We start from the raw sequence: 24,388 nt of genomic DNA on the forward strand, positions 1-24,388 counted from the left end.
CCAACCCCATCTCTGTCCCATGAGTGGTTGAATGTTTTTCGTGAGAGTCGCTATCCTGTTGAGGCTGAAGGGATATTGTGGTTATTAGCCCTGTAACTTAGCCTCTCAGACACTTGGCCTGGTGCTCCTGGAATCAGGCGCACGGGAACATCGAGGGGCAGGTGTGGGAGGGGGTGGGGCTGAGGGGCTGAAGTGGCCTCACCAGAGCAGCCTCCTTCCAGGCGCTTCTTGGGTTGGAGCCACCAGCGTCAGCCTCGTGCTTCTGCTTGTTCTGTCCCCACGTCTGACCATCCTCCTTCCGTCTCTCCTTCCTTCCTATTAAAACAACAACACACATTGGCAACGACAGCCGCGTGGCCATAGGAGGTAGCGTGCAGCCTTCAGTAGGAAGGGGGGTGCTCACTGCGGCCTGTGCGGCTGCTCCAGTCCTGGGGTCAGAGCCAGCGAAACAGCCCCGGTCCTGGCCTTAGCTTCATTGGAGTGGAGGGAACCAGGCAGGACATGTGTACATACGTACACAAGCTCGTTCCAGCATTGATCGTGGCTAGAAGTAACGGTGCTGGGGGAGAGTGGCGGTGGGGGGTGGGCCAGGAGGGTCTGGACACAGTGAGGTCAGTGGGCAGAGGCCTCTCTGAGGAGTAACTGGGAGTGAGCTGGGACAGGAAGCGGAGGCGGCAGCTACGGGGCACAGCCCACACGGGAGGACAGCCAGGGCAGAGGCCCCAGCCGGTCAGCTGGCTTAAGAAAAGCAAAAGCAGCGAGTGCTTTGGAAAGGGAGGACAAGGGAAAGGAGTCCCAGCGCAGTAGGAACCTGTCACCCTGGCGAGGTGACCTCGTTGGAAGAGTGACAGGGACAAGCAGAGGAGTGAGAGGGCAGTGGGTGGAAGGACTGGCGTGGGATCCTCCTGGGCAGAGGCGAGCCAGGCGGCAGCTGGAGGTAGCAGGGAGCAGCAGGGCTTGGCTTCTCAGTTTGGAGACGATGCCATGGGCCAGCGTGACCCCTCATATATGCGTTACAAGATGGACAGGCGTGGATAGGGCGCTGGCCGGGGGGCAGCCTCCATGGGTGCTGACGCCGCCCTGACCAGGAAGCCCTGCTGGAGAGCTGAGGTGGGTGGGGCAGCACTAAGGGTGAGATGCCCATTTGACAGCCACGCCTCGGACACGTTGAGGCGGATCAGACAGGCAGGCTGGAGGTCGATGTGCGTCATTGGTGTCCAGATGGTGTTCGAAGCGGCGAGAGCAGGTGTTTGGGGTGAGGAGCAGGGGCTTTAGAAAGATGTGACAGGTTCTCAAGTGAGAAAAACAGGTTGCGTGAGAGGTGATGTTCCCACAGCCCCTCCCACCTGTAAACATGTATATAAACTGCAGGGCCAGAGGTCGGGGGTGGGAGGAAAGCAAGTCTGTCAAGCTGTGAACAGCACAGAGGGGAACTGGCTTAAATCCCCAGGTCAGGAAGTCCTACCGAGGGTGCTGCGCAGTGGCTTCAGGCACGGCAGGGCCTCCAGGGAGGTTGCGCTCCACGGCCTTCCCGTAGAGCGTTGGTGGTGCCTGGGAACTTAGCTCTTGTTTGTATCCATTAGCCTCTGGTGACATTGGTTTGTTATAGAGCCTGTCGACAACGTTAAGTGAGTCCTTACTGTGTTCACAGGTGCACAACCATCTTCTTAAAAATATACATTTTTTATGAATTTCAGAGAGGAAGGAGGAGGGAGAGAGAGAAACATCAATGATGAGAGAGAATCATTGCTCGGCCGCCTCCTGCACACCCCCTTCTGGGGATTGAGCCTGAAACCCAGGCATGTGCCCTGACCAGGCATTGAACCGTGACTTCCTGGTTCATCTGTTGACCCGAGCCTCGCTGGCCAGGCAGTGAGTCACTCTTGGTGAAAATTACAAGCAGGGGGGACTGGGACTGCTCACCCCGAGCCAGGGTGTGGCACAGATCAGGTTTGCCGATCAAGTTCACATGTGACAAAGTTCAGTGGCCAGAACAAGGTGGCCTTTTGCTTTCTGCACATGCATGAAATTATTCTGTATATAAAATTAAATTACAGCTTCACTGTCTTTTACTGGCCCCACTTCAGTTGCTCACTAGCCCCATGAGGACAGTGGTGGGTGTACAGCACGTTCATCATTGTACAACATTCGTGGGCAGCGCTCACTGGACATAATCCATCTCGGAGAGAATTACACACACACACACACACACACACACAGCCCCCAGGTGTATCGTCCCCCAGCCCACCATGCTGCGCCCCCTCCTTAAATGCAGCACCTCATCCATGTTCATGGAGTGCAGGAAGCAGGAAGAGGAAGCAGCAGGAGCTTCTGGGTTGACAGTGTCCATAGCAACATATTGTTTGGTTTTTTATTGTTGAGAGTATTATAGATGTTCCCCATTTCCTCCCACCTTTGTCCCCGTCCACCCAGCCCCTGTCCCACCCCAAGGCCTTCACCCCACTATTGTCTTTGTCCATGGGCTGTGCATATGAGTGTATATGTTCTTTGGTTAATCTCTTCTGTAACCCCTTCCACTTCTGAGATCCGTCAGTCTGTCCCATGCTTCCTGTCTCTGGACCTATTTTGTTCGTCAGTTTATTTTGTTCATTCGATTCCACGCATAAGTGAGGCCATGTGACATTTGTCTTTCTCTGACAGGCTTACTTCACTCAGCATCCTTTGGTGTATTTCCCTTCTTTTCTTTACGAGCCTCATTCCCAGTTGTTAAGCTCATGTTTTGACCTCACAATGTGATCGTGTTCTTCTTTATTGATTATTACAAACAAACCCTAAAACTGGTGCTCGCGGCAAATAAACACGCAGGTCAGAGCGTGTGGAGTGAAAAGTGAAGAGACCCCTTAGCCCGCCTCCGGAATCTCATTTCCAAGAGACTGTTTCCTGTCTTTCTAGAGCCTTTTCTTTGCATTTTGCAAACATCTGTATGACGTTCCGTCCTGTTTTCACGTCATGAGCGTTTGCCATGTCACCAAGCCTCACTGTGAACCCCGTGGGCACCCTGGCTGCATGCTAGGTTGGCCGCTCCGGTCCTCGCTGTGGGCTTTCTGTGGGGACGTCCTGGGCTGGTAGGAAGGGACGGGCTGCACATCTCACCCATCGCCATCGCCATCAGGGGAGGTCTCAGTTGAGGGCATGGGTGGGTTGGAGTTGCCATCTCAAGGCCCTTCCCGACACGAACCCTCGGTTCTTCCCTGCCACAGAGGACTACGGGCACTACGAAGAGCTGCCGGGGGAGCCTGGGGAGCACCTCTTCCCCGAGCACCCTCTGGAGCCCGACAGCTTCTCTGAGGGAGGGCCCGCAGGCCGGCCGAAGCCGGGCGCCGGTGTCCCCGACTTCCTGCCCTCAGCCCAGAGGGCCCTGTACCTGAGGATCCAGCAGAAGCAGCAGGAGGAGGAGGAGAGAGCGAGGAGGCTGGCTGAGAGCAGCAAGCAGGACCGGGAGAATGAGGAAGGCATGTGTCCTCCCCAGGGGCAGGGCTTTCCCTGAGGGCGCAGGCCCGGTCACCGTGCAGGGGAAAGACCGGGAACGCTTAGATGGGGTTGCACTGAAAGGGAGCCTGTGGCCAGGGAGGACCCCGCCTCAGGCTGGAAACCAGGCTCGGGCTGATGCACGTCCCTCAGGAAATCGGAAGTCAGGGCTGCCCTCTGTGCCTTGGGGGTCGGGAGAGACCTGGTCCCTAGAGGAGACAGTAGCTGGCTCAATTTACCCCCTGCACCCTTACCGAGGAGGCTATAGAAAGATGTTCACACACCCCCCTTGCCCCTTGTTCTCAGGAAGCCAGCAGATGAGAGCTGGCCGACATAACCAGTAATGATCAGTCACACACAGCTGCCAAGTTACACGGGGCTGTGCAGTGAGCTGGTGGCACCCCCAGGGTGAAGTGGGGAGGACAAATTGTGTTTAGGTGGCCATGACAGGAGCCCGGGAGCAAGTGGGGACCGTGGGGTGAGGGGGCAGCGCCCTCCTCTGGTGGCTCCAGTTTTATCTGCTTAGGAGGTTGTACTTGGGCTAGTTTCCGTGTCTGCCCACCTGGCCTCGCCTCTTAGCCTGTGGCTGCCCTTCCCTGGGATGTGGTAATCTTGGGGGCCTGGGGACAAGTGTCTGTGAGCCCCAGGCATAGTGGGAGCTGAGTCAGTGGGGCCTGAGCCTGCCCAGGGGTGACGAGGTGGCGGCACCCTAGGCTTGGAGCCTGAGCTCAGTCTGAGCTCTGCCCCCATCTCAGGGCCCAGTTCACACCTCCCTTTTCTCATCTGTCAAATGGGTCAATAACACTGCTTCCCGGGTGTTTGTGAGAATTAATAAGACAAATCGTTTAGCTCAGTGCCCGCACACGAGGGAGGGTGCAGAAATGTCAGCCAGCGGCCTCCAGGGTCAGCACTTCACTGGCCTGAGCTCACGGGCTGTTCGTGGCAGGGGACGGGGTTCTTCAGGGAGGAGAGGTGAGGTTCTGAGAGGTAAGAGGCAGAGGTGTTCACCCAGCGGGCTGCCGGGGGTCGAGCGGGTGGATGTGGTGGCCACTCACTCCCTCCCTGCTCCTCTGCTCTTTCTCAGGTGACACTGGAAACTGGTACTCAAGTGACGAGGACGACGGTGGGAGCAGCGTCACCTCCATCCTTAAGACCCTGAGGCAGCAGACGTCCAACCGACCCCAGGCTTCTGTCGGGGAGCTGAGCAGCAGTGGGCTGGGGGATCCCCGCCTCCAGAAGGGACACCCCACCGGAGGCCGGCTGGCTGACCCCCGCCTCAGCCGGGACCCCAGGCTCACCCGCCACACTGAGGCCTCCAGCGGGTCAGGCCCCGGCGACACGGGGCCCTCCGACCCTCGGCTGGCTCGCTCCCTGCCTGCCCCTAAGCCCGAAGGCGGCCTTCACTCCAGCCCCGCGGGCCCCAGCGGCTCCAAGGGGTCTGGGCCACCCCCTGCAGAGGAGGAGGAAGGGGAGCGGGCCCTGCGGGAGAAGGCCGTGAACATTCCCCTGGACCCCCTTCCCGGGCACCCGCTGCGGGACCCGCGGTCGCAGCTGCAGCAGTTCAGCCACATCAAGAAGGATGTGACCCTGAGCAAGCCGAGCTTCGCCCGCACCGTGCTGTGGAACCCCGAGGACCTGATCCCCCTGCCCATCCCCAAGCAGGATATCGTGCCCCCCGTCCCTGCTGCCTTGCAGTCCATGCCTGCCCTGGACCCCAGGCTGCATCGGGCCTCCACTGTGGGTCCCTCCAACCCCCGACAGCGCTCGGGCACCTCCACAGACCCCGGCTCATCCGGCTCCAGCCTGCCTGACTTCGAGCTCCTCTCTCGAATCCTCAAGACTGTCAGTGCCACTGGCCCCTCTGCTGCCCCCAGCCCCAGCGACAAGCCCAGCGACCCCCGGGTGCGGAAGGCGCCCACTGACCCTCGGCTGCAGAAATCCGCAGACTCTGCTGCCTCCTCCCGCGCTGCCAAGCCTGGCTCTGCCGAAGCGCCCTCTCCAGCTGCCAGCCCCAGTGGGGAGTCCTCTCCCCCAGCCACCGCCCCCTATGACCCCCGAGTACTGGCGGCTGGTGGGCTGGGCCAGGGCAGTGGGAGCGGGCAGAGCAGCGTGCTGAGCGGCATCAGCCTCTACGACCCCAGGACTCCCAATGCAGGTGGGAAAGCTGCAGAGCCTGCTGCTGACGGGGCTGCCCAGCCCAAGGGCGCCGAGGGCAATGGCAAGGGCTCGGCGGCCAAGGCCAAGGAGCCCCCCTTTGTCCGAAAGTCTGCCCTGGAACAGCCCGAACCAGGGAAGGCCGGTGCGGACGGGGGCTCCACCACAGCCACGGACAGATACAACAGCTACAACCGGCCCCGGCCCAAGGCTGCTGCCACCCCGGCCACCACCACCACCGGCACCCCCCCTCCAGAGGGCGCGCCACCCCAGCCCGGCGTGCACAACCTGCCAGTGCCCACCCTCTTCGGGACCGTGAAGCAGGCGCCTAAGACGGGCTCCAGTAGCCCGTTCGCTGGCAACAGCCCCACCCGAGAGGGCGAGCAGGACGCGGGGTCCCTGAAGGATGTTTTTAAAGGCTTTGACCCCACCGCCTCCCCCTTTTGCCAGTAGTGTGAGGTCGGGGCGGAGCTGTCCCTACACCCACCCTTCCTAGGGCAATATTTAAGTGCAGCGTCCAGAGTTGGGAACTTGGGGGGAGGGGGCGCCTGGGTATTCTTTCTTTACTTTTCCCTCTTTTTCTTTTTTCTTTTGCTCTATGCTCTTTCTCACTCTTGCCCCCCCCCCCTTTTTTTAAGTAATACTTCCTTTTTAAAACATATAAATTGTATATAACCACCTTCAGTTCTCGTCAGTGCTGCAGGGCTCCGGGCTCCCACCAAGAAAACCTACTTGTGCACATGAACAGTTTGCAAGTCACCAGCTGGTGCTCTGCCTGGCCGGCCCAATTTTCAGGGACTCCTTGAAGACTGGGGGTCCAGGGGGTTTTCTGGACACAGCTTGGCCCCTCCTCCCCCCTCCTTGCAGGACAAAGTAGGTGTTGAGAAGGCCCTGAGCACTGCTTACGTGTTGCATGAGGCGCGGCGAGATGTAGCCGGGACCGAGGCAGGACCCGCTTAGGGGCCAGTGGGAGGCGAAAGATTATCCAGGAAAGGAAAAGAGCCCTGGGAGCTGCCCTGGAAGAGGCAAAACCCCTTCCTGCCGCATCGCATCCCCTCTGGATTCGCGCCTGGTCCCTCGCCAGCCTCAGCCCAGAGTTCACCCTGAGCCCACACCTCAGGCCTCGACCGCAGACACCAGGGTGAGAGGCTGGGGCAGGGCCCGTGCTGCTTCCGGGCGGCAGCGCTGCAGATGGCGTTTTCCGTCAGTATTAGCCCATCCTGTCCTGTCCTGTCGGCCATGCCCTTCTCCCCTCGTGCCAGGGGCTGTCCTGCTCCTCAGAAGCCAGAGTGCCCAGTGCTGGCCCTGGTGCCCCTGGGGACGGCTCAAGGATCCGTGGCATGGCCGCCCACCAGGCCCCTGAGGAGGAGTCCTGGCTGGTTCTGGGCAGTGTTTCTGTCTCTGCTCCCTTTGCCCCTCTTTGCGCCATATCTGTGGGGCCGTGGTCTCAGTGTGTTTGGGTTTCTTCTAAGCAACAGGTGCACAAGTTCAGAGGCATGTGGGTGTGGGGTTGGGCACTCCCCTAAGAAGGGCCTGAGGGCAGGCTGGAGAGTAGCCATGGCTGGAGGGGGGCTGCTGGGCCTCCCCCGGGAGAGGCACCAGGACCCCCCCTGCTGGTGAGGGTGTGGAACCCGAGACCCGTGTCCTGCTCCCCTGATCAGCTGAGCCGGGAAGGGAGCAGACATCTGCACCGGCTTCTCCCAGCACCTGGCTTGGGTCCAGCCTTGTCCACAGCTCCAGACGAGCCCCCATGGACACGGCCTGGGGAAGCTGGGCAAGGCCTATACCGCCAGGGGTCCCTCCCACCTGTGTTTGTCCTTGCCAGCTTCTGCCTCCTCGTCCCGCCGCCTCAGCCACCTCGCTTAAGGCCCCTGTCTCTCCCTTGCTAATAATGAGGAAACCTGGTGACCCAGCCAAAGGGTTCCCCTCCCTGCACCTTGGGGTGGGAGGTGAACAAGGCTGCTATACCAAACCCCTCTCCCCGGAAAAAAAATAGTTGTGTTTGGGGCCAGAAGCGAAGGCCAGAGAGGCAGCCCCACAGGGTCAGTGCGCCGTGATCAGGTTGGTTTGGTTTGTCTTTGTCTTTTTGTTTCATTTTTTTAAACATTAGTGATATTTTTCTTCAGCCGCCAGTGTTGGCCTTGAGCAGAGGGCCGCAGCCCGTGGTGTTTGTACAATAAGTAAGAATACACAGCGTGGCTGTGGGTTTGTTTCCTTCTCTGAGGATTTTCTTTTGTAAAAGCAAATTAAATAATTTTTTAAAACAAATTTGTGGATGAATTAGAAGCTGGAGCCCTCGTTGGATATTCAGCCTAAGAACCTCATGGGACTATGAATTTACCCCAAATTTTCATTTGCCATCAGGCCAAGCTTTTAAAAAAAATTTGTTCTCTAACCAGGATTGTAACAAAAGTGTAAATACTATTTCAGAAAGTTGATGGTGCAAATATGTATATAACGTACTGTATTTTTACAATGATCGTCGCATGCCTCTATTCCACCCCCTTTTTGTACTCTGTATCTGTCTTCCAGAAACATCCCCTGCCCTTTCTCCTGTGGTCTCTTAACCCAATAATTGTATTACTGCCATTAAAGGATGCAGTTATTTTAAAAAGTCTGCAGTCTCGTGTCCCTCCTGCTCCTGCCATGCTGTGTCTGGGGATAACCAGGAGGATGGGAGACAGTCTCAGGGTGGGGGTGAGCCTGCATCTGTGTCCCTGGTGCCGCCCCAGCGTGACATTCGTGATGACACCGTGGGAATGGTGCCTCCAGACACCTGAGTGACTTCATCCCAGTTCCCTTGCTCCCGCTGTGGGCCAGTCTCACAGAGATACACGGTGACACACACAGGCCCAGTCCTGCCTGCACACCACCCCTGGGACAGCCGGGCTTGTAGGGATGAGAAGAAACTGGGACCCTAACTACTATAGACAGAACGTCTGTGTCCCCTCAAAATTAATATGCTGCAACCTGGGATCCAGGATGGTGGTGGTAGGAGGTGATCAGGAGGATGGGGCCCTCATGGATGGGATTGGTGCCCTTAGTAGAGACTCACAGAGCTGTCTTGGCCGTGTCCTCAGCCCGCCAGCCCTGAGAGGACACAGCTAGATAGGGCCATCTGTGACTCAGCGGCCCAAACCCACTCAGACACCACCTCGTCAGCCGGGCCTTATCTGAGGACGCCACTGCGGGGGCTGAGGGCGAGCGGGACTGAGCCATATCTCCTCTGGACATACTTTGGTTTCTGTGTCTCAACGGGCCTATCATTTTTCCACAGCTGCTGTACAAATTAGACAAACTTAGTGGCTTGAAAATCACATTTGTTGCCATCCTGGAGGTCACAAGTGTGACATGGGTCTCCCTGGGCTAAAATCAAACTGTTCCCGGGGCTGCTCTCCTTTCTGGGAGGACGGAGATTGTGCTTCCTGGCTTTTCCAGCTCCTCAGGCCTCCTTCCCTCCTAGGCCAGGGCCCTCTTCCTCCACCTCAGCTCTGACCCTCCTCCCTCAGCACAGCTCTGACCACAGCCCTGACCACAGCCGGGCCAGGTTCTCTGCTCATCACGGCCCATGTGGTGAGAGTGGGTGATCTTCCCATCTGCACATCTGGAGTCACATCTGCAAAGCCCCACTTGCCGTGGGAATTACATAGTCATGGGGTCTGGGAATTGAGACATGGACACCTTTGAGGGGCCTTTTTTAAAAAAATTCTCACCCTAGGATATTTTTTCCATTGATTTTTAGAGAGAGAGGAAGGGAGAGAGGGAAGGAGGGGGGGAGGGGGGGAGAAATATCGATGTGAGAGAGACACACACTGATTGGTTGCCTCCAGCACGTGCCCTTCACCAGGAATCAAACCTTAGACCAGTGGTTCTCATCCTTCCTAATGCCTCGACCCTTTAATACAGTTCCTCATGATGTGGTGGCCCCCAGCCATAAAATTATTTTCGTTGCTACTTCATAACTGTAATTTTGCTACTGTTATGAATCGTAATCTAAATATCTGATATGCAGGATGTATTTTCATTGTTACAAATTGAACATAATTAAAGCATATTGATTAATCACAAAAAAAATATGTAATTATATATGTGCTTTCCGATGGTCTTAGGCAACCCCTTTGAAAGGGTCGTTCAACCCCCAAAGGGGTTGCGACCCACAGGTTGAGAACCGCTGCCCTAGACCTTTCGTTGCACAGGCCGGCGCTCTAACCCCTGAGCAGCACCGGCCAAGGCCATTCTGCCCTTTATTGGGGATCCCCAAACATTTCTCCAGAAAGAGTTCTCCTTGCCTTGACCCTGACGGCTGGTCTAAACCGGCGAGCTCCAGGTTTATGTCAGAAATTCAGAGGGCTGTCTCAGAATTCCTTCTAACTCATCCGTAAGGGTGATTTCACCTGAACCTCGGAACTCCGGCTCAGCTGGCTTTCGCAGCCAGGAGTCCGCCATCTCAGGCAAGAATGCCCACGGGGCAGCTCCCGGGTGGGCAGAGAGGGCCGAGGGCTCCAGGTTCACCGGTTTGGGCCGTCTTTCCACACTGCTGGCCTGGGCACTGTGGCAGCAGCCCGGATGGCAATGTGGCTGGAGCCCCTGCCAGCCTTCCCCTCCCGCAGCGAAGGGCAGACACAGGAATGGAACTCTCCTCCTGTATCTCGCTCTTTGTTTCCCCTTAAGATTTTTTTTTTATTGATTTTTTTATTTTATTGATTTTTTACAGAGAGGAAGGGAGAGGGATAGAGAGTCAGAAACATCGATGAGAGAGAAACATCTATCAGCTGCCTCCTGCACACTCCCACTGGGGATGTGCCCGCAACCCAGGTACATGCCCTTGACCAGAATCGAACCTGGGACCCTTGAGTCCGCAGGCCGACGCTCTATCCACTGAGCCAAACCGGTTAGGGCTCCCCTTAAGATTTTTAAATTGATTTTTAGAGCTAGAAGAAGAGAGGAAAGAGAGACATCGATGTGAGAGCTACATCAGCATCAATTAGCTGAGGCACGCCCCCCACTGGGGATCCAGTCTGCAGGCCTGGGATGTGCCCTGACCAGGAATCGGACTAGCAACCTTTTGGTGCATGGGACACGCCCAACCAATGGAGCCGCACTGGTCACGGCTCCTCCTGTATCTCTCTCTCTCTCTCTCTCTCTCTCTCTCTCTCTGTCCTTTAGTTGACTTCAGAGAGGAAGGGAGAGGGAGAGAAAGATAGAAACATCAATGATGAGAAAGAATCATTGATTGGCTGCTTCCTACACTCCCCCGACTGGGGATCAAGCCCGAAAACAGAGCATAGGCCCCTTCAGACCACAGGCTGACGCTCCATCCACTGAGCCAAACCAGCTTGGTCCTCCTGTATCTCTTTATGAGCCAGGAAACACTTCCTGGACCGCCCAACATCTTTTCAGGAAACTCAGTAGCAGGAATGCCATGTCCAGCTGGGGAGGTTGTGCACTGCTCAGGAGCAACGGAGTGAGCAAGTGTGGGCTGACATCCAGCTTCCGTCAGGCTCAGCAAGTCCTGAGCCCGCACATGGGGCTGTGTCTGCCTGGCAGGGCCCTGCTCCTCCCGTTTCTCAGGAATACGGACAAAGGTGGGGGAGGGTGAATGTCCATCAACCGGTGAATGGGTAAATAAAATGTGGTCCATCCAGACAACGGCATCTTAGTCACACAAAGGAATGAGGTGCTGATCTATGCTACAACACAGGTAACCCTTGAAAACAGTATACCGAACGAGAAAAGACACAAACGCCGCGTACTTTATGATTCCATTTCCCTCTGAAATGCCCAGAATCAGCAAATCCGCAGACAGAAAAGAAATGAGTGGTTGCCAGGGCCTGGGGGAGGGGAGCAAGTATGGGGACCATGAGATGTTCTGGAGTTAGTGATGATGGTTGCACAGCCTCGCAAATACACTAAAAACCATCGAATTTAAAAGGATGGATTTTATAGTATGTGAATTTTATCTCGATTTAAAAAATCAATGGTTGAGCGTTGGCCTATGAACCAGGAGGTCACGGTTCAATTTCCCATCAGGGCACATGCCCGAGTTGCAGGCAAAATCCCCAGTGGAGGGTGTGCAGGAGGCAACCGATGAATGATTCTCTCATCATTGGTGTTCTTATCTCTCTCTCCCTCTCCCTTCCTCTCTGAAATCAACAAAAATGTATTTTTAATTAATTAACTAATTAAAAAATCAATAGCATTCTTCTACTAGGACATTGGTCGGCAAACTCATCAGTCAACAGAGCCAAATATCAACAGCAAAACTGAAATTTCTCTTGAGAGCCAAATTTTTTAAACTTAAACTATATAGGTAGGTACATTGTTATTAACTTAATTAGGGTGCTCCTAAGGCTTAGGAAGAGCCACACTCAAGGGGCCAAAGAGCCCCATGTGGCTCGAGAGCCGCAGTTTGCCAACCACGGTCCTAGTATAACCAACTGGGAAGTTAACAGAAAATCAGATAGTCTTCCCCAAAGTGATCAAAGTTATAAGGAATCTAGGATGTAACCTAGTGAAAAACCTACGAGAACTTCATGGAGATGGCAAATAAAAACACACCCGCCATAACCGGTTTGGCTCAGTGGATAGAGCGTCGGCCTGCGGACTGAAGGGTCCCAGGTTCAATTCTGGTCAAGGGCGTGTACCTTGGCTGCGGGCACATCCCCAGTAGGAGGTGTGCAGGAGGCAGCTGATCGATGTTTCTCTCTCATCGATGTTTCTAACTCTCTATTTCTCCCCCTTCCTCTCTGTAAAAAAATCAATAAAATATATTTTTTAAAAAATAATAAATAAAAAATAAAAAAATAAAAAAATTAAAACACACCCAGCCCAGCCGGTGTGGCCAAGTGGTTGAGTGTCACTGGTAGATTCCTAGTCAGAGCATATCCTCCGGGTTGTAGACTCAATCCCCAGTAGGGGGCGTGTAGGAGAGATTCTCTCTCATTGATGTTTCTCTCTCGCTCTCCCTCTCTCTATAAAACCAATAAAAACATTAAAAAAAACACAACCAACAGATCCAGACTAAGATAAAGAGAAACTTGATGCAAAAAGGCCATTGCATGGGGAGCAGGCTCCTGCTCAGATATCTGCAAGCATCTCACAATCAAACAGAAACAGGCCTTGCTGCTCTGTGGTAAGAGGGGTTTGCAGGGAGAGCAAGTTGGGGAAGTTAAGTAACTGACTAGTGTGGTTCACAGGAAACTCCCTCTGGAGAAACTGACCCGGCAGGTTTCTGTTCAGGGCTGGTTAGGAGTTGGGGGAGCCGCCTGGCCCAGGCTGGGGAGGAGAGCAGCCCAGCACAGTTTGTTCAGGGTCAAACAGGCTGAGGAACGAGGGACCCTGAGCACCTTTCCGGAGAAAACGTCAGACTTCCGGTTAAGGAGTAAAAGGACAGCCTGAACGAAGGCCTGATCCGTGGGTGACAACTTGACGTTGTCCTTCCCGTCAGACTCCAAAGTGTCCGCCACAGAAGCTGCTCGTTGATCTCTTTGTTGTGTTCACAGTTGTTGGAAGCATCCTGACACCTGGTGAGCTCTTGATAAAAATATATTCTTTTAGGCCCTGGCCGGGTAGGTCAGTTGGTTAGAACATCATTCGATGCCAAGGTTACAGGTTCAATCTCCCGGTCAGGACACATACAAGAATCAACCAATGAATGCATAAATAAGTGGAACAACACGTCGATGTTTCTCTTTCTCAAATCAGTAACTAAAAAATTTTAAATATGTATGTATATATTCTTTTTTTAAAAAAAGGTGGCCAGAGTAACAATAATATCTATATATATAAAAGCCTAAGTGACTGTTTGATCGGTAGCTGTGACATGCACTGACCACCAGGGGGCAGACACTCCGCCTGGTAGGTTAGCTTGCTGCTGGGGTCCTGAGGATTGGGACTGAGTGGCACGGGCCGGACATGCCCTGGAGCCCTCTCACGGTCTCTCCGTGGTCCCGATCGTGCACCAGTGGGGTCCCTCGGCCTGGCTTGCACCCTCTCCCAATCCAGGACCCCTTGGGGGATATCCCCTAGGGAACCGGGCCTCTAGTGTACATATATTATTGATTTCATAGAGGAAGAGAGAGAGACAGAAACATCAATGATGAAAGAAAATCATTGATCTGCTGCCTCCTGCACGCCTCCCAGTGGGGATCGAGCTCGCGACCCGGACATGTGCCCTGACCGGGAATTAAGGTTCACAGGTCGGTGCTCAACCACTGAGCCATGCCAGCTGGAATATATATATATATATACATATATATATGTGTGTATTTTAATATTTTTAAAATTGAGATATAGTTGACCTATAAAATTGTATAAGTTTAAGCTGTACTATGTGTCGATTTGATCCACGTTGATGTACGTAATTCCAGTTATGTATTGCAACATGATTACCACCGTAGCTTTAGCTAGCATCTCCATCATTATCATTGCTTTCTCGCGGCAAATCATTAAAACAGATTCATTGGAAAAGAATGCCAATGCCTGGTCAGTGCTGAGTGTGTTGGCCTGGCACGGGGCTGATTCGCTCAGGCATCCAGCCGGCGGTACGATCTGGCTCTTTAAGGAGGATTCGTTTGCTCTGCCCTGACCCTCTCTGGCATCCCATTTCCCCCCTCCGCTCAGCTACACCATCTCACCAGCCAAGAATGTGAACAATGCGTCTCAAATATTTTCAGTTTCCGTTTAATCTCATTTAATGCTCAGCATTCGTGGCCAGCAGGCAGGCGATCGTCCACCACAGTCCACTGAACTCCCTCCCCAGTGTAACCCCTCCATAGCTCTCCAAGCTGTAGCCCCCTCCGTGAAATGCAAGCTCTCCGCAGGAGAGGAAGGGGCAGGGGGCCGGAGCCGGGCCTGCAGGGTGGAGAGCTGCTGAAGGGTTTAGGGCAGTGGTTCTCAACCTTGGCTGCACATGAGAATCACCTGGGAATCTTTTTAAAATCCTGATTTCTGGGCCGCATCCTCCGGAAATTCTGTTTCTTTGTTACTAATGTTGTGGCCCCACTCCATAACAAAGAAACAGAATTTCCTGAGGATGAGGCCCAGAAATCAAGATTCCCAGGTGATTCTAATGTGTGGCCAAGGTTGAGAACCACTGGTTTAGGGGGAGACATCACTGGATACTCATTTAAAACATCCCGTGCTTGCCCTGGCTGGTTTTGCTCAGTGGGTAGAGCTTCGGCCTGAGGACTGAAGGGTCCTGGGTTCGATTCCGGTCAAGGGCACATGCTTGGGTTATGGGCTCGATCCCCAGTAGGGGGCGTGCAGGAGGCAGCCAATCAATGATTCTCTCATCTACCTCTCTCTCCCTCTCCCTTTCTCTCTGAAATCAATAAAAATATATCAAAAAACAAACAAAAAACATCCCGTGGCTGCTAGTTTTCCACGGAGCAGTCAGCACCATGTTCTAAAGAGAGACATCAGCCCTGGCCGGTTTGGCTCAGTGGATAGAGCGTCGGCCTGGGGACTGACAGGTCCTTGTCACCCAGGTTCCTACTCATGTGTCACGCCCTCCAAGCCTAGTGGCTCAAAACAACAAACACGAGTCAGTGTTGTCACCGTTTGTGTGGGTCAGGAGTCCCCCAGGAGCGGCTTCGCGAGTGCCTCCGCCTCTGGGTCGCTCATGAGGTGTGGGCCGGGCAGCAATCACCTGAAGACGTGACAGGGGCCGGGGGCCGCGCTCTGTCACTCCCGCAGCAGTCACCGCGCACCCTGACCCGCCTGACCGCTCGGGGGGAGAGGCACCCGGGGTGAGCAGCACGGGGACCATCTCGGGCTGGCTGGCTCGCTTTTTTTTTTTTTTTAAATATATATTTTATTGATTTTTTTTTACAGAGAGGAAGGGAGAGGGATAGAGAGTTAGAAACATCGATGAGGGAGAAACATCGGTCAGCTGCCTCCTGCACACTCCCTACTGGGGATGTGCCCACAACTGAGGTACATGCCGTTGACTGGAATCGAACCCGGGACCCTTGAGTCCGCAGGCCGGCGCTCTATCCACTGAGCCACACTGGCTAGGGCTGTCTCGCTTTCTTATTCTCTTCTTCATCATCGCACTTTCTTTTCTTTTCCTTTTTTTTTTTTTTGTTGTTGTTTGTTAATCTTCACAGAGGGTATTTTCCCATTGATTTTAGAGAGAGTGGGAGGGAGAGGGAGAGACAGAGAGAAACAGCGATGTGAGAGAGACACATCGATTGGTTGCCTCCTGCCCGAAGCAGGACCAGGGTTGGGGAACCTGCAACCAAGGTACGTGCCCTTGACCAGAATCGAACTCGGAACCCTTCAGTCCTCAGGTCGATGCTCTATCCATTGAGCCACACCAACTAGGGCCTTACTTTATTTTCTTTATGGACTTAACACTTTACAGATTTTTTATTATTTATTTATGTATTTACTTATTTTTAAAATATATTTTTATTGATTTTTTTTTTAACAGGGAGGAAGGGAGAGGGATAGAGAGTTAGAAACATCAATGAGAGGGAAACAGCGATCAGCTGCCTCCTGCACACCCCCTACTGCAGATGTGCCCGCAACCAAGGTACATGCCCTTGACTGAAATAGAACCCGGGACCCTTCAGTCCGCAGGCTGATGCTCCATCCACTGAGCCAAACCGTCTAGGGCTTATTGTTATTTATGGATTTTAGAGCGAGAAATGGACAGAAAAAGAGAGAGGGAGAGATCGGCTTGTTGTTCTACTGATTTACGCATTCATTGGTTGCTTCTTGTTTGTTCCTGGACCAGGGATAGAACCCGCATCCTTGGGACGACGCTCTAACCACGGAGCCATCTGCCAGGGCCCGGATGTTTACATTAATTCTTCTTTGTCCCTCTTCCCCAATAGTGTCACGTCCGTAGGCTGTGCGGACATCATTTTGCCTGTGCGTTTTGCTCACTGCTGTATCCGTGGTGTCAAGCAGAGGTCGGTACATTGTAGATACTCAGTAAACATTTCCTGAATTAGTAACAGAGAAGCTAGTCTGAGGGCGTCTGGGATGAGGGGGTGGCTTCAGCTGCCCAGGGAAAGACAGCAGGATCTGGGCTGGGAATGGAGAGAGAGAGAGCTGTTGACAGGGTCACCTGCTCATTTTCAAGTTTCCCATCTGTCCCTGCTACCACCACCGTCCCCAGGGCGGCAGAGTGACCTTAACAGATAAATTGAACATTGCCTGCCCCTTGCCCTTCCCACTCACGTTCTTCAGGCTCCCTCTGCACGGGATCAGGAGTTAAAAGTGGCCCAGGAACTGAATGGAGAGTCGAGATTATCAGCGCCAGCCCTGGCCGGTGTGGCTCAGTTGGTTGGGTGTTGTCCCATGCACCGAAGGTTGCCAGTTCGATTCCCGGTCAGGGCACATGGTTGATTAGAAATTATGAGCGTGGAAATCCTTGCTTTGTTTCCGGACTTAAGGGGAAAGCAGTCAATACTTCATCACTAAGAATGATACTAGCCGTAGACTTTTTTGTAAATGCTCTTTATCACATTGAGGAACTTTAGGGAGGAGAAGGTTGTCTGTTTTGTTTACTGATTCATACCTAATGTGTAGCATAATGCAGACAGGAAGCAAGTACTCAGTAAATATTTGTTGAATGAAAGAATGAAGGAGCCCTAGCTAGTTTGGCTCAGTGAATAGAAGGGTTTTGGGTTCGAGTCCGGTCAAGGGTACATTCCTGGGTTGTGGGCTCGATCCCCAGTAGGGGGCATGCAAGAGGCAGCCGATCAATGATTCTCTCTTATCATTGATGTTTCTCTCTCTCTCCCCCTCTCCCTTCCTCTCTGAAATCAAGAAGAACATAAAATAAAATTTTAAAAAAGATTCATCTATATTAAAAAAAAAAAGGAATGTATGAGTTTAAGCTGCACGGCATGGTGGCTAGTAAGGCAGCATCGGGCTTATCTAATTAGCAGTGTGATCTAAGGCAGTCGGTCTACCCTTTGTCTTCCTCCTCTGTAAAATGGGGGTAAGAATAGTGCATATCACTTAATGAGAGCACCATGTAAACCAAAAGCACAGAGTCCGACACTTGGCTAGTGCTCAGTAAACATTAACTTTTATTATCTCACTTCTCGGAACCTCGTTTTCCTCTGTAACAGAGAGAATATTCTAATCTTAACTCCTAGAGTTACAATGAGGATTAAATGACATTATGCGTATAGCGTGCCCAGCACAATTCCTGGCACACAAAACCACAAACCATTAGTGAATGTCCAGGTCCCCTACCTATTGAGTTGGGAGACATGGAGATGGTCAATCAAAAACTAAGTCCAGCTCAGCAGGTGTGGCTCAGTGGTTGAGCGTCGACCTATGAACCAGGAGGTTGCAGTTCAATTCCTGGTCAGGGCACGTGCCCGGGTTGTGGGCTCAATCTCCAGTGTGGGGTGTGTAGGAGGCAGCCGATCGATGATTCTTTCTCATCATTGATGTCTCTATCTCTCTCCCTTTCCCTTCCTCTCTGAAATCAATACAAATATATATTTTTATTTTTATTTTTTTAAAATATATTTTATTGATTTTTTACAGAGAGGAAGGGAGAGAGATAGTTAGAAACATCGATGAGAGAGAAACATCGATCAGCTGCCTCCTGCACACTTCCTACTGGAGATGTGCCCACAACCAAGGTACATGCCCTTGACCAGAATCGAACCCGGGACCCTTCAGTCTGCAGGCCGACGCTCCATCAACTGAGCCAAACCGGCTACGGCAAAAAAAATTTTTTTTTTTAAAAGAACTATGTCCATCGGAAGCTGATAGACTGATGGCAGAGACTGGTAAGTATAGTGATCATTATGACAGTGTAGCAAGGACTATGAAAATTAGTAAAGGAAAACCTAAGTAAAATTAAGTTGGGAGGCCAGAAGGGGGAGCTCTCACACAGTATCACTTAATGTCAATTACAGGAAGAATGGTCAATTACAGACAGGACCAAGCAGAGAAAAAAAGTCAACAGGAAAGAATCATCTATATCTACACTAATAAAAGAGAAACATGGTAATTAGCGTACGACCGCTACCCTTTTCATTGGCTAATCAGTGAGTATATGCAAATTAACTGTCAGCCAAGATGGCGGCCGGCAGCCAGGCAGCTGGAAGCAAACATGAGGCTTGCTCCAGTGACTACGGACGTTCCCCACCTCACTTTCCGGCCTCTCAGTTGCAACTCTAAGCAACTATCTACTATGTTGCAAATAAGAAGCTAAACAAAAGCCCAGAAACTGGCTTTCAGTCAGCCGGGCTTTAGCAACATTGTATCGGTGTTTTCAGCGGCGAGGCCTCAGAGCTAAAGCTGGCCCAGAATAAAAAAAAAAAAAGAAAACAAGGAGCGGTTGGGAGCGTCAGTCACTCGCTTCTGGAAAACAGCCCTCAGCCCCTCACCCAGACTGGCCAGGCACCCCAGTGGGGACCCCCACCCTGATCCAGGACACCCTTCAAGGCAAACCAGCCGGCCCCCACCCATGCACCAGGCCTCTATCCTATATAGTAAAAGGGTAACATGCCTCCCGGCACCGGGATCAGCGGAGCAGCGAGGCTCCCGGCACTGGGATCAGCGTGCCAGGGGGCAGCGCCCAAACCCCCTGATCAGCCCTGCTCTGTGCCTGATAGGGGGGAGCTCCCCAATCCCCCGATTGCCCTGCGGCTCTGTGTGTGACAGGGTGCAGCACACCAACCCCCTGATTGCCCTGTGGCTCTGTGTGTGAGAGGGGGCGGGGCCCCAACCTCCCTATCTGCCCTGCTCTGTGCCTGATAGGGGGGAGCTCCCCAATCCTCTGATTGCCCTGCAGCTCTGTGTTTGACAGGGTGCAGCGCACCAACCCCCTGATCCGCCCTGCTCTGTGTGTGACAGGGTGCGGCGCCCCAAAACCCCGTCCCCCCACGGGCCCTGCTCTGTGTGTGACAGGGTAGAGCCATAACCTCTCCATCGGCCCTGCCCCGAGTGTGACAGTGGCAGCACCCCAACCCCTTGATCGGCCCTGCTCTGTGGGTGATAGAGGGTGGCGCCCCAACCCCCCTCCACGGGCCTTGCTGTGTGTGTGACAGGGTAGAGCCATAACCTCCCCATTGGCCCTGCCCTGAGTGTGACAGGGTGCAGCGCCCCAACCCCCTGATCCACCCTGCTCTGTGTGTGACAGGGGACGGTGCCCCAACTCCCCTATCGGCCCTACTCTGTGAGTGACAGCGGGGAGCTCCTCAATCCCCTGATCAGCCCTGCTCTGTGTGTGACAGGGTACGGAGCCCCAACACCCCTGATGGGCCCTGCTCTGTGCGTGACAGGGGACAGCACCCCAACCCCCTGATGGGCCCTGCTCTGTGCGTTTCAGGGGGTGGCGCCGCAACCTCCCCATCGACCCTGCCTTGAGTGTGACAGGGGGCGGTGCCCCAACCCCCCAATTGGCCCTACCCTGAGCGTGACTGAGGGTGGCATTGCAACCTCCCGATCCGCCCTGCTCTGTGCATGATGGGGTGGCGCCCCAACTCCCCAATCGGCCCTGCTCTGAGCCTGACCAGGGGCTGCACTTAGGAATTGGGCCTGCCCTCTGCCACCCGGGAGCAGGCCTAAGCCAGCAGGTCGTTATCTCCCGAGGGGTCCCAGATTTCGAGAGGGCACAGGCCGGGCTGGGGACCCCCCCGCCCCCCGCCCCGAGTGCACAAATTTTTGTGCACCGGGCCTCTAGTATATATATAAAAGCATAATATGCAAATCAACTGGAACAACCGGTTGGCTATGATGTGCACTGACCACCAGGGGGCAGATGCTCAATGCAGGAGCTGCCTCCAGCCCACAGGCCCTGATTGCCCGATGGGGAACTGGGAACCGGGGGTGGGTGGCGGAGGACGTGCGGCCCTGATCGCAAGCCAAACCTAGGGATCCTACCTGATTTCGTGCGCTGAGCCTCTAGTCAGTTATAAGCCCCAATAGGAAAAGATGTACATTTGCATCTCCTAGGAGAAATTAACTACCCCATCAGCTCAGCCAATGAGAAACCGTCATCTCCCTGAACTCTCCTTTTTCTGCAGTAGGTTTCCCAACGTCTTCCTTTTTCTCTTAAATAACGTTTCTCTCCTTTGTTGGACTTGCTTATGCTTTTTGTATAGCTTGCAAATTGCAATTCTTTGCTATTCCAGGATAAACCCATTTTTTGCAGGTAAAACAAAACAAAACAAAAACGACTGTTTTATTTTTAAGGTCAACAGGGGATATATAAAAACATGTGTGGACCCAGAGGCAGAAGCTGGAGGCTGAAGTTTGACAGTGAGAGCCGGAAGCTGGAGGCTGAAGTTTGACAGTGAGAGCCGGTCCCTCCTGACTCAGGCATAGGCTTACACCTACAAGGAAACTACAGTGGCTTATGGCAGGGAAGTTTGGAAACAGCCTTGGCCCTGGGATCACTTATAATGCATCAGTATGAACCATTAAACTTGATTTTGTGGGACACGGTGGGGCACAGGCTGGGAATTACTTTTTAAAAAAAAAAAAAATTATTGACGTAAGAGAGAGAAACATCGATTTGTTGTTCCACTTACTTACACATTCAGTGGTTGATTCCTGTATATGCCCTGGCCCGGGATCAAACCCTCAACCTTAATGTATGGCGAGGACACTCTAACCAACTGAGCTACCTGGCCAGGGGCTAATTACTTTTCATCAGACGTTTCGGTAACTTCTGCATCTTGTCCCATATTCAAAAAAAATATGTCTTTTAAAATTACGCTGTGGAAAAATAATCCATCCACTGATTTATTGTTATGTGAAAAAAATTTATTTATCGAAGTGCATCTTATTATACATCTATATAGAAAAAAGACAGGATAGGACTATATCAAAATATAGCGGTAACCGCTCATTGGTGGGATTTATGGTGAATTTCACTTTCTCCTCTGGGCTCTTCGAAATTTTGCAAAAGTTCTATATTAAGAGTTTTGGTTTGTTTTGGGATTTTGGCTACTGGAATTAAAATTATTAACAAAAACTACAAGTCCCGGCAGACACCGCGCCTCCAGCTTCTGAAGACCCACCTTCCCGGGCACAGTGATCGCTGGGATTCCTAGTCCAGCAGCTGAAGCAGGGTGGGACGCCTAGTACCGGCACAGATGAGAGAGGAGGGAATTGCTGCCATTCTGACCAATAGACGGTGCGCACTGGGCCTCAGTGACGTGCCAGCAGCGAATGGATGAACGCCTACGTGTGATTGACGTGTATTTCAGCCTACGGGCGGCTTGTGAGGCGGAGCGCTGCGCGGCGGTCGTAGTGCGAACCATGGGAGGCGGCTGGTGGTGGGCTCGGGCCGCCCGCCTGGCCCGAATACACTTCCGGGGGCTGCCGCTGCCTCCTCCGCGGCCCCGGAGCGGGGGCGCCCGGGGGTCCTTCGCCCCCCGCGCCGGGGCTTCGCCGCCCCCCGTGTCCGAGCTGGACCGCGCGGACGCCTGGCTCCTCCGGAAGGCTCACGAGACAGGTGTGGGGCTGGGGCGAGGGTCGGCCGGCTGCAGACGGACGGGGGTCGGGATGGACGAGCTGTCCGCGCGCGCGAGTGGGAGTGGGGTGGGGCTTCTGCCGGGACCCGGGCCCGGCCTCCGGAGGGAGAAGGCTTCCGTGTGCGCGCAGGGAAGCGCTGGCTGCAGAGCGCAGTGTGTCCGCAGCGGAGAAGGGCTTGTGGGTGGGACGGGGCAGTGGGGTGCAGTGGGGATCGGGGAGGCCGGGCGGGCTAGGACGGGCATCCGATGGGCTGGTGCTGTCGGGACGAGAGAGGCTGCCAGAGAAGGCTGAGGGCGGGTGGGGGGGTATCTACACAGGGGTCCGCGATGCAGGGGCCAGCTCGCATTGAAGAGGCGACCACCCCGCTAAGGCGGGAGTGTGGATCGATAGCGAAGAGGGGGAAGTTCCTGATTGGAGGAGGGGACAACCAATAGAAAGAAAGCTATGGGTTGATTGGAGGGCGAGGTGATCCAGGCTGCAGGGGGCGGGGCCTCACGCCCGCTGGGAGAGGACTGGGCTAGGCTGAGGTCGGGATGGGGAGTTTGTAACCCAACTAGCCTGTTAGCAAGCACTGCACAGGGACGCGAAAGCCATCAGGCCTGGGTCCCGGAGCAGTTTGTGTCAGGAGGTCTGAGAAAGAAGAGAGGGCGGCCCATGGGTGGGGGCTGGCTGACCAAGATGACATCTTGGGGTCTTCCTGTCCTCAGATTTAGGTTCTGCAGTTTTGGTTCCAGATCCTCCAGGTTTTGCAGACTGTCTTGAATATTCGGTATTGCAGAGTTTGGGGGAGCGGGGCTCAGAGATGGAGACAATAGAGCAGTGGTTCTCAACCTTCTGGCCCTTTAAATACAGTTCCTCATGTGGTGACCCAACCATAAAATTATTTTTGTTGCTACTTCATAACTGTCATGTTGCTACTGTTGTGAATCGTAATGTAAATATCTGATATGCAGGATGGTCTTAGGCGACCCCTGTGAAAGGGTCGTTTGACCGCCAAAGGGGTCGCGACCCACAGGTTGAGAACCGCTGCAATAGAGGGTTTGGTGGATTAGGGTTATTGCAGGGGGTGGGGGCTGCCAAGACATGGTGGGAATGTGGAGCAGGATGGGGTGGTGGGATGACAAGCCCCTCAGTTGGACCGTCTGGGCCGAGGCCCTTTGGGGGCAGGGTTTGGGCTGGTGCTGATTCTCTCCCATCTCCCCTGTCCCTCCAAGCCTTCCTCTCCTGGTTTCGAAATGGCCTCCTGGCATCCGGCATCGGGGTCATCTCCTTCATGCAGAGTGACATGGGTCGGGAAGCTGCCTATGGTGAGTGCAGACCCCCACCCACTCTTGCTCCCACCAGGGAGTGTGGATGCCCCCTCGACACCGGTGAGTGTAGATTCCCTCCTGCCCCATCCCCCCAAAAGTAAGTGTAGAACCCCTCGTTCTTCCCCCACCAGAAGCCATGTCACCCTCCCTTGTGTCCACCTCCCATGCACCCACTGCCCATCAGAGGGGGTGGTCCAGGGCATGGTTGTGGGTCTGCCCTCCAGTCTGACTTCTCAACAAAGATGAGGGTCCTAGTCCCAGCCCCTGCCCCTCCAACTCTGTCTTTGCTCTCAGACCCCCACCCTTCCTCTGATCCTGGACCCCACTTCCAAGTCCTTGACACCCCTCTGCTACTGTCTCGTGCCCAGCGCCGTGGCTCTGTATGACCCCTGACCCCTGCTCTGCCCTTGAGTTTGCCCCATCCCACTCCGAGTCCACCTCAGTCCCCTGACGCCCGTCTCCAGGATCTGCCTCCCCAACAGCCTTCCTCCCAAGCCCCCCCGCCCCCTGGGACCCCAGGCCTCCCCTCCATTGATCCTGGCTTCCGCCCTCTCCCACAGGCTTCTTCCTGCTGGGTGGCCTGTGCGTGGTGTGGGGCGGCGCCTCCTACATGGTGGGCCTGGCATCGCTGCGGGGACCTATGCAGCTCTCGCTGGGGGGTGCGGCTGCGGGCGTGGGTGCCGTGCTGGCCGCGGGCCTGCTCTGGGCCTGTGCTGTCGGCCTGTACATGGGCCAGCTGGAGCTGGACGTGGAACTGGTGCCTGAGGACGATGGCTCGGCCGCTGCGGAAGGCCCGGACGAAGCGGGGCGACCACCGCCGGAGTGAGCAGCCGGGCCCAGGGGAAGGACCAAGGACCTGAGGCCTGAGGCCGCTTCAGCCTGGCCAGGGTCCAAGGACCAGGACATTAAAACCTGACCCTTCCCTCCCTCCAAGTGGTGGTTCCTGCGACGGGAAGGCTGGGCCTGCAGCG

The 24,388-nt window shown here is 54.3% G+C and overlaps 2 protein-coding genes across 10 annotated transcripts in view; both read left to right on the forward strand.

Moving 5' to 3' along the window:
* ZC3H4 (zinc finger CCCH-type containing 4) overlaps nt 1–8,257 on the forward strand; it is a 43,664-nt gene extending 35,407 nt beyond the window's left edge. For 8 of the 9 annotated variants that reach the window (XM_070402351.1, XM_070402350.1, XM_070402349.1 and 5 more), the window contains 2 exons: nt 3,222–3,473; nt 4,574–8,257. In XM_070402351.1, coding sequence (XP_070258452.1) covers nt 3,222–3,473; nt 4,574–6,096 — 1,775 coding nt within the window. In that variant the 3' untranslated portion in view covers nt 6,097–8,257. The remainder of the gene's footprint in view (nt 1–3,221; nt 3,474–4,573) is intronic. The other variant, XM_070402357.1, reaches the window with a different exon arrangement.
* A 13,598-nt stretch (nt 8,258–21,855) lies between these two features.
* Nucleotides 21,856–24,345, forward strand: TMEM160 (transmembrane protein 160). Its single transcript, XM_070401653.1, has 3 exons — nt 21,856–22,087; nt 23,322–23,414; nt 23,978–24,345. Exons 1-3 carry the CDS (start codon nt 21,892–21,894, stop codon nt 24,241–24,243), a joined length of 555 nt encoding a protein of 184 aa, XP_070257754.1. The 5' UTR covers nt 21,856–21,891; the 3' UTR covers nt 24,244–24,345.
* The last annotated feature ends 43 nt before the right edge of the window (nt 24,346–24,388 follow it).

This window comes from Myotis yumanensis, unplaced genomic scaffold (genome assembly GCF_028538775.1).
Source record: "Myotis yumanensis isolate MYYU_CA2020_CCGP unplaced genomic scaffold, mMyoYum1.0.hap1 SCAF_23, whole genome shotgun sequence".
Lineage (NCBI taxonomy): Eukaryota > Metazoa > Chordata > Mammalia > Chiroptera > Vespertilionidae > Myotis > Myotis yumanensis.